Source organism: Centroberyx gerrardi, chromosome 11 (genome assembly GCF_048128805.1).
Source record: "Centroberyx gerrardi isolate f3 chromosome 11, fCenGer3.hap1.cur.20231027, whole genome shotgun sequence".
Taxonomy (NCBI): Eukaryota; Metazoa; Chordata; class Actinopteri; order Beryciformes; family Berycidae; genus Centroberyx; species Centroberyx gerrardi.
The window spans coordinates 28,885,196-28,902,756 of record NC_136007.1 but is presented as its reverse complement, the minus strand read 5'-3'; the positions used below and the strand labels follow the sequence as shown (position 1 = coordinate 28,902,756).

General features: G+C 40.5%; 1 protein-coding gene across 1 annotated transcript; it reads left to right on the top strand.

Moving 5' to 3' along the window:
• Positions 1–9,890: 9,890 nt before the first annotated feature.
• LOC139916381 (aquaporin-11-like) lies at positions 9,891–12,764 on the top strand. Its single transcript, XM_071905235.2, has 3 exons — positions 9,891–10,568; positions 11,262–11,378; positions 12,530–12,764. The coding sequence occupies exons 1-3, from the start codon at positions 9,977–9,979 to the stop codon at positions 12,634–12,636; spliced, it is 816 nt and encodes a 271-aa protein (XP_071761336.1). The 5' UTR covers positions 9,891–9,976; the 3' UTR covers positions 12,637–12,764.
• Positions 12,765–17,561: the final 4,797 nt, after the last annotated feature.

The window sequence follows — 17,561 nt, the reverse complement described above, 5'->3', positions numbered from 1 at the left end:
ACCACAGAAGGGAGTGACGCTCATTACAGAAAGTGAATACACTGTGTAGAAACGTAGTTATTTCCAGTCATTACTGCGCAATTAATGATCTGTAATTTAACGGGTTACCAAGTTATTTGATTTAGTATTGTTAAAAGGCTTATCAAAATGCTCACTGAGATAAAAGTATTATTCCTTATATTAAACGGACGTCAAAAATACAGGTAAAAGAAATTACACCACAGAAAATCCTATACCACAGGAGACAAAACAAATACCATTAATTGTGATAAGGTCACTTAAAACTCACTATTGTTTACCACAGACACACTAAGTCCCTATAGGAATATCACAGTAATATTAGCTATAGGCTATTTGATTTTTCATTAGGGAAGAAAATGAAATTATGTTTTTGTCTGAACCGTTCCAGTAAATCAGCGAAGTGGCAAATGAGAAAATGTCCTATGGGAATAATGTTAGCAGCAGTCTGAGGAAAACAAAGCCGCTCGGTCGTGTCACACCTAGCCCAGTTGCGTGCCGTTTTGCTGTACAGAGACAGAATGTGATGCCAAACTCTATGCAATAATCTGCCATTCTAATATTGCCTTGCTTATCAGTGAGATAGAACAGGACTTAAGACGTTTACGAATCGTAGAGCTTCGCTGGTAAATTCGGCATACATATGAACCACCAAGCAGCGCTTTATTTCAGTGAAATCTCAATTTATAGAATTGGTTTACAATGCTTGCTACCGCCCTCCGCGGTGGATTTTGGCTTGAGTAAGATTGTACATACAACCGGCGAACATACTTCAACTTGAAATTCTATTTTTTTTAAGTGCTGGTTGATGTTTTGGATGTATGCCGAATTGAAGAGTGAATCGTTCTAATACGTAAAAGGTGTTAACTCATGTTCTAGCAGGTATGCACCTTGGACGATAAGCAAGGCAATATTAAATTGTCAGCTTTTTCAATGGAGTTTGACGTGTCGTTGTCTTCATACAATAGAGAACGGAACCTATCGGGTTATAGCTGCCGATATCCACCAAACCACATAAACGCATAGCAGCTCTGACATGTCAAACAACACGTACGGCTCTACATCATGTGTCCAGATATCCTACCTCGGCACTGACAAAAAATTTCAACCCAAGTCCTGCTTCAGTCCCTCGGGAAATTGCAGGGAAGAAGCCGCAGTGCGCTGTTCGTCGGTAAACCGTTGCGTGCAGGGCAGGTAGCCTCTCTTGATGAAGCTGCGTGAAGCTAGCCAGAGTCAGCCACACGGAGACCGGGAGTAAGACGGGTTTGCCTTCAAAATAAAACCGAAAATTGTCCATTTGTACTGGAGATCTATTCTACAGCCTTTAGGAGTGGGAGCAGATGTGACACACCTGGAACAATGGGCCTCAAGCTAGTAGACATCCTTACAAGCGCTCCTGTTTATGTGATTGAGTATTTGTGTATTTTTGGCACCCCTAGCCTATATGGCAACCTTTATAGGCTTTATAGGTGTATGGCTATGAAAATATACTGCAAAAAGGACATCTTTGGAGGAAACACAAATGTGTATATACAGTATATATTAATTTACAAAAAATCTCCTTACATACATAATTTATTTTTATTTTGGAACTTTGTTGCGACATATGTCAAAATAGTGTTTTATTTTGAAAGCTGTCGCCGGAAGTGATATTTTTTATTCTGGCTAACTTGACACTGGTTCCTCTTGATACCTACTGTATCTCCGTCACCTGTATATCCGTCACCTGTTGTCAGTGATGCACCATGTGATGCACACACACACAGTGGATAGCATCCACGCGATGCGAGATGTTTCACTCCTGCTTACTTCCGTCTTCGTTTGGACTGGAGTATTCTTTTTTGGCTGGGGGCCAATGAGAATGAACATCTCATTCTGTTCAATATTTTATTTGGAAACAGCATAATGTTTCAGGTGATAGTAAGCGACAAGTCTGCTTGATAGTGTTGTGAGACCTAGACATAGAAACACAGTTTTGTTAAGCAGGTGCTTTTTGTGTGGTTATGTCTTTTGTCTATAATGAATATTTATGAGTATATAGCTAGCTCTTCTGCTAGTTAACAAGTCATTAGTATTACAATTTAGACAGTTGTATGCTATTCAGGTCTAGTGGCCAAGAGTTTCATAAACTAGAATAATAATAATAATAATGTGAGACTGAAATTGAGTGCTTAGTTCAGTGGTTCCCATACCTAGGTTACAGTGGTTCAAGCGGTCCCCAGCAAAATGAGGAATAGTTTCATTTCACTTTCATTTCCCTCACTACAAGTTAGCACTAGGAGAGAATGTATACTGACTATTCTGATCAGGTTTTACTCTCTCCACCTATAGGTAGACAACAAAAATCCTTCTCAGATGAGACCGCTGGAACAAAAATATTTATTAAATGCATCTTTGGTGTACTTGGGGGTCTGGGAACTCCTGGTTTACGCTGCGTTCCATGTCGGAAAGTTGGAAATTCCAACTGCCTAATAGGAACAATGCAATAAAATGGCCCTTCCTCATGGATTTAAATATATAGTACATTTAAATTTGTATTTTTTCGCATTCTGCCTTTAATGGACAGTACACAATAGAAAGACTGGGACAGAGAGGGAGATGACATGTTAAAGGTCCTAGGCTGGATTCCAACCCAGAATGTTGCAGTTACATGGTATGTGTCTCACCACTGATTCACCAGGACACCCCCCCCCCCCCGCCGCCCTTACATTTAACACATTTGTAAACAGATTCAACAACAGATCCCGCTACTGTGATTTTCAGTTGACTGTGGGTCCAACGTTTTAGAACATAATTTCACCAAATAGCATTTTTATTGATAGAAGAAAACATAGCAGAGAATACCATTTAGGAGAGATAGTTCTTGTTTGGGAGACCGGATCTTTTATTTTTAAATACTAATTTTAGTGTAAACCAAGAATAGAAATGCAAAATGATGACCATTTACTGCTTTGTTGTCTTAAAAGCAGGATCTGTTGTTGAATCTGTTCACCAACGTGTTACATGTCAGTTTTCAGTCTATTTCCTTGCCTCATTCAAATGAATGGGAAGTAAAAATCTGAATGCTACAAACTCGTCCAGCTGCATCTGATCTTGGTGATTAGTTTATATTCTGGTTTTCATGGCGGTCAAGTGCTGAATAATCCCCATGTTAAAACTCAGTGGAATATTGCCTTAAGTGTTGTTTTCAGCATCATATGACCTTATATCTATCAAAACACCTATGTGGTAAATGGTATATAAATTTGAAATGTTTGCACTTACAGTTGCTAACATTCTATGCTAACCAGCTAGCTAACGTTGCCGAATATCATTGACATGGCATTAGCTGTTGCATGGGGAACAGTGTCTTACGCTGAGCAAACAAAGTCTTTCTCCCCTGTTTTTCTGAGCTGGACCACTGGAATGCACAGTTGTACCAATTAGGACTGATTATGACCAGCTGTGAATTTCTGAATTCAACTACAGCAGCGTTTGGCTCAGAAGACAGTAAAGGTTCAGGAGGGAAGAAATATGACAGAAAAATCACAAAGTGTTGAAAAATAAATGGAGCATGTTTTGTACTCTTTCATGTCTCTCAGAGATCTTAGTCAGGACCGGGTCACTCACTGTGGTCAGCTATTCTTAATATTCTCATGATATTCTCATATTCTCATTCTCTTGTGTCAGTGGAGACAGACATGGAACTATATGATATAGATGAATGAAATGTACCAAACCAGGTGCAAAAATAAACCTATAGCTGTCATGATAATGGGACAAATTAAGCTTTAAAAGCTATACTGACAACATATAGGCCTATGCAACAAAAAAATCAATTATGCACAATGTTTTAATATCAAAGACGGACAGTCATTTCAGCTGCTTGTGATTATTCGTCTCATTTTGGTTGACAATGCTGACAGACAGCCAGCCAGCACAGCAAAGCATGCTGCCATCAACCTTAAATCTCTTTTAAGGAAATGACATTATATACCTTAAAAACCAATAAGCTGAGAGATCTCACTGTGGCAGCAGTGGGAAAGTGTGTTTTAACTAAATTGACTGTACCAAGTAGAGCCAGGGAGCGTCTGTAAGAGTCAACTGTCCTCTTTAAAAGACCCCACCCCAAGATGTAGCTACAGATGTGTCTGATGACAGCACATGAATCACTGCCCCCCCCCCCCCCCACACACACACACACACACACACACTGACCAATCAGCCAGACTGCATCACGAAGAACTCCCCCAGTGTAGAGACAGTGATGTAGTTTCCCCATTCCAATGAAGTGATGAGTTTTGGGTGATAAGCCAGTGAGGGTTAACATCCGTCGCAACTCATTTATTTTATCAGCTATTTTTTTTAATAGCATGGATTCATCCTAGAAAGCCACAAGTAGGCTAAGCAACACTTCCCTTTTGAAAAAACAGCATAGGGGGGAATTTCAGTCAATCTTGCTGACATGAAGTATCATTTTGGTAAATGTGGTTATTCTTGATGAGGCAGGGTGTGAGGTGAGATTATCTTAAGCTCAGACCACAGCAACAGAAACCTTTTTCAGTGATGCATCCACTCAATGCAGACAGTAGAGCAATCCAAGCTGTTAGGAAATACTGGGACATTATCTTGAGATACACGTCTTGGTACTACTCCCCATGACCGTGTGAGCAACTTGATCAACAAATCCCCAGAAGTGGATTCATTTCCTATATGAAAGGCAATACCAAAGCAGATAAATACATGATTTGCCTGTTCAGAACTTTGTAGCTACAGACCGCTACATACATGCAATCAGAGCCTCTGGCACCGCCCACAATTAATCAGGATAGAGCGACGCATCAACCAAGTTGTTTGCAGTGAGAACACACAAGTTTTGCACATCCTATAGGACAGGAAAAAGGACTTTTATCAAACAAAGAATTACTTGCAACATGTCCAATGTGATTTACCTTCTCTGTGGTCTCGTCTATCTCTGAAAACCACATAAGTGTACATGAGAGTTTAAGTCCGACGGGGGCACCCCACATCCCCCACAGATACACATTTTAAAGAGCAGTTCAACACTAAATCACACAGGGCAGAAAATTTGCTGCTGCACTGCTCTATATGGTCATTACAGCATGGTGCACTTCTGGCCACACCACAAATCAGTGATGTCAAAGTAGGTGTTTGGCATCATCTGTCACAGGCAAAACACCTACTTTGACATCACTGATTAAACCCAGTAGTTTAAATGATAATTTTGAATATGATTGTTTGTACAGCTTGTGATTGTGACAGTTGTCTTGATGAATGAGCTGAAGAGCTGAGCCCATGTTAGGTGGGATCAACAAGTTACTCACCTATTTACAGATCTACCCTTTAAGATAGTTGTGTGTGTTTGATATCATGACCTTTATTGTGCAAGAATAAACAGAGACAAGGTATGTGAGTATGGATCTCATTTTTGCAAGTCAAACTCTATGGCTGCTGTATCTATGGCTGCTGTATCTATAGGGCCTAATAAGAGCATTCATAATGAATTATAATAAACTCATAATTCCTCATGACTATGCTTATGCACTCATGAAACATCATACATATAACTTAGAATGAATTGTAAATTAAACAGTGGATAAACTATGGCCTCCAATTGGTTTTCATCATAAGGCATCACAATCACTAATATAAACAAAAGTCACTTATATTTTCAGAAAAACTTTAATTTATGTGATTTTTCCCTTAAAGCATCCTATCTTCAATAACTTGTTTGATGCAAATTAGATTACAGTTTTTTACGATCGCTAGCAAGCGTTTTTCAATACTTATAATACTTTTTCTAAACTCTTCACACACCAACTCACCTGCAACACACAGTTGGCAAAACAGTTAATTTTATGCTCAAAATCACATATTGTAAACTAAACACCAACACTAATTTTCAAAATGCAAGAATACTTTGTCAAAATACACTAACTCTACCAAAACACTGCAAACATGTCTCAAAATCAAATAATTCTTTCAAAACTCTAGCACATGTTTTCTTCCAACAGGAACATTTAGTCAATCACAGCACAATGACATACAAAATACTAACAGCAGATGGTATTACAGAAAATGCATTACTTTACATGTGTCAGTTCTACCCTTATACAATAGACAGTATATTGATAATCAATTGTTTTTTGCACTGCAGTTACTTTTGAAGTCACTCTACATTTTTCTTTTGTTGAGTGTAGTAAATGTTTTGCAAACATTCTATATCAGAAGTGAATGACTCATCTTTACTTTATAGAATGTACAGTATATGAAAAAGGAATAAGTTACAGAATTGCTGCAGTAAAGGCTTTATTTGCTATAGGAAATTACTGCAAGAGATCAACAAAAATCTGCAGTATAGCTGCTGGTTACAGTGGTGTAAAAATAAAATATACAAACAGAAAAAGGCACAGAAGAAAAAAAAAGAAAAATACACAGTCCTTTTCTAATCTACCCGGTCTTCTGCATTTGGCCACATGTTCTCGTCCACATCACTCCTTATATTTTCTCTGGCTATGCACCTTGGGAAGTATCTTTTGGCGTGCCTTATCCACCCCTGGCAGTGTTCAGCTGTGATTGGTCTATTTGCATAACTTCAATCAGCTGTTTCTCACTAGCAATAAAAAAAAAATATAGGACATATATTTGTGTTTCAATGTACAATGTGAACTGCTGTTCACTTCAACTTTAGCCTATAAGTTAGGTTTAGAACATGAGGTTATCTGTTTTGACATACAGTGTGAAAGCATTTGTAAATTTGGCAGTAAAAATCCATAGTTTTGGTCTTGGTTGAGCTTGTGTGTAAAAGAAATTCAAGAGTTTTTAAAATGTGTTCAGTGAATGCATTTTGTGTCAAAGGAACAAGAAATGTGTTAATGGTATGGCCCGCAACAGACCGATGTTGTGCTAACTGTGTTAAGAGTTATGAAAATGTGACTACAGAACTGATAAAAGGTTGCTAGCAATCGTAAAAAACTGTAAGTGATGATGTATACAGTGAACTTCATATCATAAAGATTTATGACAGCCTTAAAAGGCGGCAAACTCTGTTGCCGCAAATAATAAGGTGGGTAAACCAATTTAGGTGGATATACCCTTCACTGCATCCCTGATTATGTGCTTATAGCGCCTCCTACTGGCCAGAAAAAGTTTTAAAACTGCAACTTCCGTGTACAACCACTGCTGCCGCACTAGTGTCAAGCGCGCCAGAATAAATATGGAAACTTCCGGTCACAACTTTCAAAACAAAACCCTTATGGACGAATATGTGTTGCAATATTTTTGAATACAAAATTCCAAAAAGAAATTAAGTGCGTATGTGAAGAAGAATCGTAGGTTAATTAAAAAAGTAGATTTTTCAAAAAATGTCATTTCCATAGCATATTTGAATAGCCATATTCATTGTATTCCCATGATGTCACATGCATTTCCTACCAATATGGCGCTTTACAATACACACAGCTTATTGGCTGTGTTTGTCATTTGATTGTAATCACCTGTTAATTTATTACAATCACCTGTTATTTTCCTGCCAAGATGGCCGTGTGGTGATGTAACAGAATACTATCAAATTTAACCCATAGCTTTGGCACAACTGTTCCCAAAGGTAAGGGCGGAAGACGTAATGAATTGCAATTACACTTGCTACTATAAAAGAGTAGCTTTTTTGTGTGTTTTTAACTTTTGGGGTATTTTAAGTTATTAATTTTACCTATTCCTATTACCTAATCTTGATTCGACTAAAGTACTGTACTTTGCTAAATCACATCCATTGCAAAGTAGGCTAACTATTTTGTAGCTTCTCCATATGCATCAGAAATTGGGCAATTATCAGGTTCAGGTTACTTTATTTGTACCCGTAGGTAGATTTGGTTTGCAGTAGAGAGTCATCCATCTTGACACACATTTTAGAAACACAAACAGTAGACAAACATAATAAAAGTAGGCTCAAAGTTCCAATAATCACTAAACCACTAAAACTAAAAGATAAATAAATAAATAATCATCATCTGTGCAATGTTGCTACGACTTGTTAATCTGAGTGACGGCTGCTGGAACAAAGCTATTTTTATACCGCTTTGTTCTGCACTTTGGGACGATAAACCTTCGTCCAGAAGGAAGAAGCTGAAATTCACTGTGCAGAGGGTGGGAGTTGTCATTTAAGATCGAGTCAGTTATCCACTGTAACTGTCTGGTGTACAGGGACGCTGGGTTAAGCTGTGACTCACCAATCAGCTGACTAGACCATTTCACAATCTGATTCAGAGAGTTTCTGTTCTTTAAAGATAGGTTTCCAAACCATGACACCAAAGAAAAAGATAAAATCGATTCAATAAAAGCACGGTAGAATAAGGTCATCATGGTTTTATCGATGTGGAAATAGGACAGTTTCCTCAAACAAAACAAACGCTGGTGCCCCTTTTTGCACACGGCTTCACAATTTTCTTCAAAGTTCAGTTTTGAGTCAATAATTGTCCCAAGATATTTGTAAAATTGCACACATTCCACTGTCTGGCCCTTAATGGATGTGACTTCATGTGTGTGGGCATGTCTTCTAAAATCAATTATCATGTCTTTTGTCTTAGATATGTTTAATTGAAGATAGGACTCCTCACACCACTTGACAAAGTCGTCGATGACCGGGCCGTGGCAGGTCTCGTTGTCCTGGAGCCGACTAACAATAACAGAGTCATCTGCATACTTTAAGATGGTCCTATTTTCACACCTGCTCTGACACATATTTGTGTAGAGGATAAATAATAGGGGCGAAAGCACACATCCTTGTGGGGAGCCAGTTGAGGCGCAAACTTGGTCAGACAGAATTCCATTTACCCTCACTCTTTGTGTCCCATTAGTTAAAAAGTCAAGGATCCAGCCCACAAGATTGTTACTCAAATCAAATTGTTCTAAAAGCCTGCTGGTTAAAATATGGGGTTGAATTGTGTGGAAAAATCAACAAATAGAAGTCTAGCATGAGACCCATTTCCCTCCAAGTGTTTAACAAGTAAGTTAAGCAAAGTGGCATCCTCTACTCCTGTGTGGCCTATAAGCAAACTGCATGGGATCAAGTGCATGCTCAGTTTTCCTTAAGATTTCTGACTTTACCAGTTTTTCGAAGGTTTTCATTAAAATTGATGTGAGAGCAACCGGTCTAAAGTCATTAAGAGTTTTAGGGTAACTGGATTTGGGAACAGGGACTACCACAGCATTAGCAGTGAAGTGTCAGTCAGCAGGGGAGAGAAGAGTAATGTGGCTTCAATTTGTTTATGCCCTTTGTGAGTCTAGTACAAGCTCAGTGTCCTCTTATCCTTTTAGCATAGCATGGAAAAGATGTATCAATGTTCCATTTTGAAAAAAAAAGCAACATTAACTTTACTCTGAGTACAGTTTAATGAGCTACATTTGACCTTTACTACAGTAGATTTTTACACTAATTTTACTTCTACTTAAAAATTTGAGCCAAGTAACAGTACTTCTAATTGAGTATGATATTTGGTGCTCTTTCCGCCCTTGTACAAAGACCAACAGAGGCTTTGCAGTTGTATCACAAATCTCCTAGCATCCACAGCTGGCTCCATCATGGAGGTCCATGGAAGAATTAGCCACAAGCAAATAATGGATAAATATAAGACCAGAGATACCTGAAAAAGATTGCTGTGGTGTGAAACTACTAGACAGCGATAAGCAAACAGCGATAGCGAGCTGACCACGATTTGCTCAAGAGCTAGGACCTCCAACATGGCCACTAGAGAGAGCGCCAATATCTGTGCCAAATGTTATGCTTTTATTGTGAAGGCAAAACAGCGTTTCTTCCGGTTTTAATCTCTTAACTAGTCACTTGACGCAGCTGTGCAGCGTGGATGGACTTTGATGCCGCGAGGGAGTAAAGTTAAAACAGACTGCGCTACATCAAAGTAGCCCCAAAAAGCCAAGGGGAGCCGTCTGAAGAGCCAGAGAAATGGCAGACCTCGCGGTTTCCTTGGCGCTGCTCGGAGCAACAGTGCTGCTCAGCGAGGCGACCCGCCGGGCGGCAGCTCGTCTTTCCCCCGGAGATTATTGGATTTACCTGCTGGAAGCGGCGTCCACCTTCCAGCTCTGCCTCTGCACGCACGAGCTCAAACTGCTGGGCGAATCGGGCCAGGTGGAGCCACCGGTCGGCCTGACCCTCACCTACACCATGACGGTCATCCACATCTTATCTTTCCGGGGCGCGTCGTGCAACCCCAACGGGGCTCTGGAGAGCGTTTACCGGGGTAGCGCCAGCGTCCAAGGTGCCGCTGTCATCATAGCCGGCCAGTTCGTAGCCGCGGTCGCCGCGCAGTTCGCCGCAGCCTCCGTGTGGTCGCTGGGTCTGTCCGACCTCCACCTCCGGCACCAGAGGTTTGGGTTCAGATGTTTCGACCCCCTCGGCGGGACTGTGGTCGAGGCAGCCGCCGTGGAGCTGGCCTGCGCGTTCACGGTCCAAGCCGCGGTCTTGCATGTTCACAAACTGGACGAGAAACTGCGAGTTCACGCCATCGCTGCTGTCATCACAACTCTGGTTTACGCAGGTTAGTAAAGTACACAGCCTGAAGTGCTGGCCCAATTAAACCAGGGCGTTTCTCATTAAGGGAAGTTTACAGACCGTGCTTGATTTTGAAATTGTCAACCGCCCTTAATTAGCTGGTAGTTAATTAGTCCTACATCCACCTGGTGTAATCAGGGGCTGAATGAGCTGGGACACCAGGTGGATGTAATCAACTATCAGGGAAAATAGAAAACCAGCAGGACTCTTGACTCCTCAGGACCAGGATTAAGAATCATTGGTATAGACCAATTTGTATAGACTGCCATATATTAGAGACAAAGTTTTATTATACTCTAGACCACCCTTAATTAGATACCAATCTTAATTATACTATTGAGCATCCTTAATTAGAGACTACCCTTAGTTGTAGACCAAGCCCCACAAGGCTAGGCTGCATCTTCAGCATTAATGAAACAATAAAAATGCAGCAAGAATAGGGAAAGGGAAAAGGGCATGTACAGGATTCTAAAGTGCTAGTGAGTGTTATTCTACTCTGTTCACTGTAATGTATTTATATGTGATTATACAGTATATGCAGGTATCTTGTGTAGTGGATGTTCAAGAGGAGCGGTGGGTCTTTGTTAGTATTAGGTTGTTATGCTGCAGTTTAAGAATGTCAATTAGAGACTGTGTGCCATGTGTCTTGACCCCGTGGTATTTGTCCTCCTCTGTGCAGGCGGTAGTATTTCAGGAGCTGTTTTCAACCCCGTCTTGGCCTTCTCCATCCAGTTCCCCTGCAGCGGACACACCTACCTGGAGTACTGCTTTGTCTACTGGCTGGGCCCAGTCTTAGGTAAGGAACGCTGCTAAAGTTACTTTTTATTGAATTCTCAAACATTAGAAAACATTACATGAAGAATTTGGAGGGAATTTGTTAGTGTTTGTCAAAATGAACCCTGTGGCTTCCTGTCCCAAAGAGGATGCTGCTGCTTTGGCCAAACCTTTTCACTTTGTCTTTACTGAAGAGGATCAACATGGAAGTTATTTTTTCATCGGCTTTTCACTCCTTCCATCATCTGCCTTTTGAGAAACTCTGAAAGCTTTAGCTCTGTTTGCTCTGGAAGAACAGCGCCCTCTTCCTGTTTTGTGCCGTAAAGCAATCCAGCAGATTTCCCTCCAAATCTGATCCAGTGCATGGATCTATTAAACTAGATCCAGTGGCTCATAATGTAAAATGCAGTGTAGAGGCTGGCAATTTTCTCTGCAATGGTCTTGTTTGTTTACAGTAATTATACTAATGTCTCAGAATTAATGTGGTAATGATTTATTGATATTAAAACGCTACACAGAGCACCTTTTTTAAATTGACCCTTTAGACAAACCAAAATCTTTCCAGTGTCAAAATATCAGGTTCATTTTCTGAAAACCTGAGAGAAAAGTCGTGATAGTGGTCACAAGGAAACGATAGCTGCAGTTTTAACCCTACTATACGTTCCAGAGAAGACAACCACACCACCATTACTATTGGTGATTCACTGATGCCAATGCTGTTACCACTGATGGGGATATATTGCCTACAAAGCTCCGCTACGGCTAACATTTAATGACTGCATGGGTCAGTATTATGTTAGAAACTTGTGATTTGTATTTTTTATACATTTTTTTTGTTTTTACTTAGCTTGCCTATAATGTTTTTCACAGAATCGGGTCATCTTTTTGCAGGGTGTTCCGACTCTGTAAAGGGTGTAAAGGGACACATGATGATATAACCAAGTCATCATAACCTTCTTGTAGGCTGTAAAATTAAAAATGGCAGTGTTAATGTTGCACCATGTCAGGTGACTCTGTTCTATTCCACTTACAGTACTTCCACTGCTGTGTCCCAGTTTGTTGTTTTAGTTGGTTTTTTTTTAAATTAGGTTATTCAAATGTACTTTCCAAAGCCTTGTGTGGTTCCAGACATCTACCAAAATAACTCCCTCTATCTTCTAACTCTGTTCCCAGGCATGGCGAGCTGCATACTGCTCTTTGAGAAAATCATCCCTTTCCTCTCTGGGAAGAGCACCGTTGCGCTGGACGTCCCTGTTGTCCAGAAAGAGAAGACTCTGTAGCGGGGACACTGGGGCAGGACAAGTCATCCGGTCTGTGACTTCGGCTCAGGCTCTCATCAGTGTGTAGGTTTTTTTTTTTCCTACAGTGACTCAAACACTAACGTACGTCTTAAATGATCTACATTCAAACGCACAGTCCTGCTGCTAACACCATGGATCCTAATTCTCTGACTTTATCAGTGACTGATACAATGGACGCTCATTCACTGATGTTGAAATGTGATTTTAATACTTCTTAGAATGGATATGTAAGCTAACAAATTCAGCTACTCTTGAAGTTTTGTGGGACTTTCTCCATGAGAAGTCTTCTTTGTCAATCAGCACAACAGTAGAAAAGGAGTATATGCATCTTTTTTTTTATGATTACCTCACAAGATAAACAGTTCACTGTTGAATTCATGTATTTCTGTACCAAGACTGGAATCTACTACCACACCATCACTAGTTAAAATGAGGAGACTGCACAAAGTGGGACACATTGGGAGACATTTCCCTCATGCCAAGCCTAGTGATATGGCCCAATAAGCACACAGCCAGACTTTGAATGATGAAAGTCATCTAAAGCTGCACTACATTTTGAAGTAAACCTAGAAAAGGGCTTTTTGTATTGTAAATGTGAATCAACACAGCAAATCAGCAGTTTGGTCTGTTATAGTTTCTGTGGTGTTGGTGTACTTTTTCACAATTGTAAAAACACTAATTTTTCAGATATGATTTATTTTTGCAACAGATTGTTTTTTTGTCACTTGATATTTAAACGGGTAAAAATCACAAATATATTAGCTTATGTCTTATTTTTCATGCTATAGATCATGTTTGAATATGCATTAAAGGACTGGCTGATGGTTACCGCACACTTTCAAGATTGACAAAAAGTGAAAAATGAACAAACATTGAGTTCAGGCTGTAGTCAAATATTATACCTGTGCATAACAATCTGTCTCTAGCGTAAAGTCTTCTACTGTTTTAATTATCAAATTCTCTACTTGTGGCAGTTTATTTAAAGCTTCAAAACTCATTACACCAGTATATTGAAGATTTTATTTTTTTTCACAGGGTTCATGTTTTTCATGTTTTTGTGTCAAAAGTATGTGGCAACTTTAATTCCTCTGTGAACTATGGACATTACAACTGTACAACTACAATACCTCTAGACTGTCTTGTGTTTTGAGAGGAAAAGACTTCACAGTCAGTAGATGGAGGCTGGATCTTTGATTTTTCGGTTATATAACGAAACATGCTGAGTTTCAGAGTATTACCCTGTAAGTCTCAATGAAATTCCACCACTATGTAGGCTATATCCTGTCACAATGTATTGCATCATTTGTGTTTTATACTGATTGATTTCCATTTCCATTTAGGTTTGAATAAACCCCGAATTTAGATCATCACATGAATTGCTGACATATCTTTAAGCAAAATACACATTTTTAAAATCTAAGTTTTCTATTGTTAAAATTTCAATGTATTTCTAATAGCTAGTGCAATTTTTTGGATTAAAAACATTCTCTTGAAAAGACCAAGTGTGCATCTTTGAGTGTTTATACACCATGATTTTATACCTTCAAAAATCATTTGTGCTTTAGAAGTTATTTTACACTGTAAATCAGAATCACTTCTGATCAAAAACGCTATTCAGTTCTGCAGGTACAGTGAATGTATAGGATACGGTGGCCGATGGGTGCAAATGCACTTCAAGGGCTCAAGGCAATTGCATTAAGATAAATTGTTTGCATCGTTCAGAAACAATGCAAATTCAAAAACGCGTAATGGAAATGTGCGGCAGAATCCCAAAGCAAATGCATTAATGCAAATTCAGAAACAATTCAAATAAGTACGCACTGACACACTGTACAGGGAGAACAAGACCTCACATTTAGTGCAAGAGGACAGTGCAGGCCATACAAAAGACACTAGACTATGCATATCACCCTACATGTGTAAAAGAACATAGGTTGCAACCGTAGCTGAGATTCCAGCAGTACAAATGAACAACGAACTATCGGTTAGTAGGATGGAAATGCATGGAGTAAGTTCTGATCCTTGTAGGGCACAGACTTGGTTCATGAAGTGGCTTAGTCTATAAAGACGCTTACAGGCCTTAAGTAATGCAACGATTGTGCATATGACACCAGGTAATAAATCCCATGGAAGGCAGCTGACAGCTAATCACCCGCTCAGCAGGGCAGAACGTCCTCACTGCCACAGGAAGAACATCCTTTGTCCGTGGCACGGGTCAGTTAAAGGAATCATCAATTTCCTGAGCTGAAATCACGAACAAAGTTGAATGAAGAATCATCAATTTTAAATCAGATGGGTTATAGCCTACAACAATGCACTTTATGTTGTTGCATGTAGATTTGAATGTACATTCTATGTATATACTCTTTGTAATGCTCAGTAGAGCTGTGACCGCCAGGCTGATGTGTAATATAGACCCAGCTGACCGTTATAGGTCAATAGTGTTCACCTGTTGAGGGAAAATATTTACTGAATTTGTAGGCTCATAAACTTTTTGTGTTGTACATGATAGATGATGATCATATACCAGATGCCTGGGATATGCTTAGAACAGTGCCAAATAGCTGACCACATAAGGCATAGGGTATTAATGTAGGCTACAGTATACACTCTTTATTACTTTTGATGTTTTGGGGGGGGGGGGGGGCAGGTCTGAAGATTGTTGGGAAGGTGTGGGAGTTGTGAAAGAGTGAAGAGTGTTGCAGGGGGGTTTGGGGTCAGAGGTCAGGTTGGGGGAAGGGCAGGTGGAATGTAGGCTGGTGTGGTGGGATGTAAAGTTACACGTACATGTGGTTTTGCGCAAAAAGGTTGGGGCTATTCATAGAGAAATATCAAATATTCCTTAATTTCCTTTATAAAATTCAAAATAATGGTACTAAGTTGAGAGATGAGCCTCCATTGGACAGACTGCCAATGACTTTAATCTCAGAATTCTGACTTTTTTCCTCAGAATTCTGACAGAATATGTTCATGTGGCCCTAATCCGCTTCCGTGTTATTGAAATGCTTTTGTCAGGTCAGCTTTTGTTTCGAGTGTGTCTCTCCCTGTGCACCTGAATAAAAGCCCCCCTCCAGAAGCCTTTCTCAGTGTGGCACCAGGGCCAGACCCCCGCTAGAGACGCACAAAGCTGCCTGTCTGGGACAACGCTGCGGGCTGGAAAACGACTGGGCATCCAGCTGGCACAGAGCCAAGCCCCCGAAGACACAGCAAACACAAAATGCCACTTGAAAAGGTTGCCAGTTTGGCGAGGCTGCCGGTCTGAGGCGGCAGCAGGCTTGTTGTTGGAAGATCCTGGAAGATTTCGTCGCTATCTTTGCTGCTCAGCGCTCATCGCTGTGGTGTTTCTGCACTGCTCTTCCCAGATATCACCTGTCAATCAAACAGTGTGTCCAGTACTGTGACAGTTGTCGTGATTGTTTTCATTAGACCTCCAGGTAGTCTGCAGTGGCCCATGAAAAAAGACTAAAAGCTGGTGCCAACTCCAGAGGAGCTAGTACTTTGGCCGGCATGGCATCTGTTACACAATGTGACCTTTGTGCCCTCTCCTCCTCCCCTCTCCCGCTCTAACTCCCACCGATCAGTTTGCAAGTGACCGAGCCAGATACCAAACAACAGCCTCACTGTTCATTCTGCAACATAGATCAATACAACGACATGAGACAAACATGAGGTTGATTTCACATGGCTGAGTATCACTTATTCCCCAAGAGCATGCTGACGGCTGGATGCAATAAAGACACAGATAGAGACGCTCCATCCAATAATAGATAGAAGTGTCATACAGGGAGAAATCCATTGTAGAAGAGGCAGAGAGACCAATTTCTCCACCGACAGCAGCTTCAATAGACCAGAATGCAATGCAGCCACAAGGCATGTTGTGTTGTGAGTGGGTGTGAAGGGGCGTGGCCACGACCATAGACACACCCCAATGTTCCTGAACTATTTCTCTAACTAGCTATATTTATATGGCCATACAAACACCTTTAAAGCTGCAATAAGCGACATTTTCTGACCACTAGAGGGCGACAGAAACCGCAACCCATTTGTAAATAACAACCAGCAAAGCCACTGCACTACGGAGGCCTATGAAGGACACATGCAAATAGCTAAGCTAAACATACGAGAAGTGTCGCCGGTTACCAGACTTGCTTTGCCAGATTTTTCTCCCGCTGAAGGTTACATGTCCCACAATGACAAGTGAAGAGGCAGGTAGCAAGTTTACTAGTTTAACAAGTTTACTCGCTCGCTTCATCGATTCCGCCATTACAAGAATTTTTTTCAGGAATGGGAGGGGGAGAGGGAGGAGACGAGCTAGTTTTAAAACAATGAAAAGCTACTGAATGGGTCGGGAGGAGCTTCGTTCCGGATCAGAAATTGACAACAAGCTTTAGAAAAAAGGTGAAAGCAGCAACACAGCTGGCTGCTGTGTGGATATTGGTTTATATCATTATGTCTCAATGAAATCTCCACATAGCACACAGTAGTTTCAGGATTCAAGGTCTGATATCGCTTATTGCAGGTTTAACATGTTCATGTCCCTTCTCTGGTGGTTGTCGAAAGGCATTCTGGGCGATGTAGGAAATCACTAACTAAAGTAGAAGTAGATGAGGCAGGTTGAGGGAAAGTGGGTACACCAAAAAAGGTAAATTACCGCACTTCATCACAAAGTAACTCCTGGAATGCATTGAACATCACAGACTGAAGCTATGGAACAGTGTAAGAGTATCTGAGGGTGGAATTCTCCTTTAACTTCAAAGCAAAATTTCACCCCAGATTATGAACTATTAGCAGACCTGATCTTAAAAAGCATACAAAAAGTTCAGCCACTGTGTTCTTCGAGTCAAGCTCTGTGCGGCGGTAACGTAAGCCACCAAGCAGGCTCAGTGAGTCGAAGTGACAAGTTC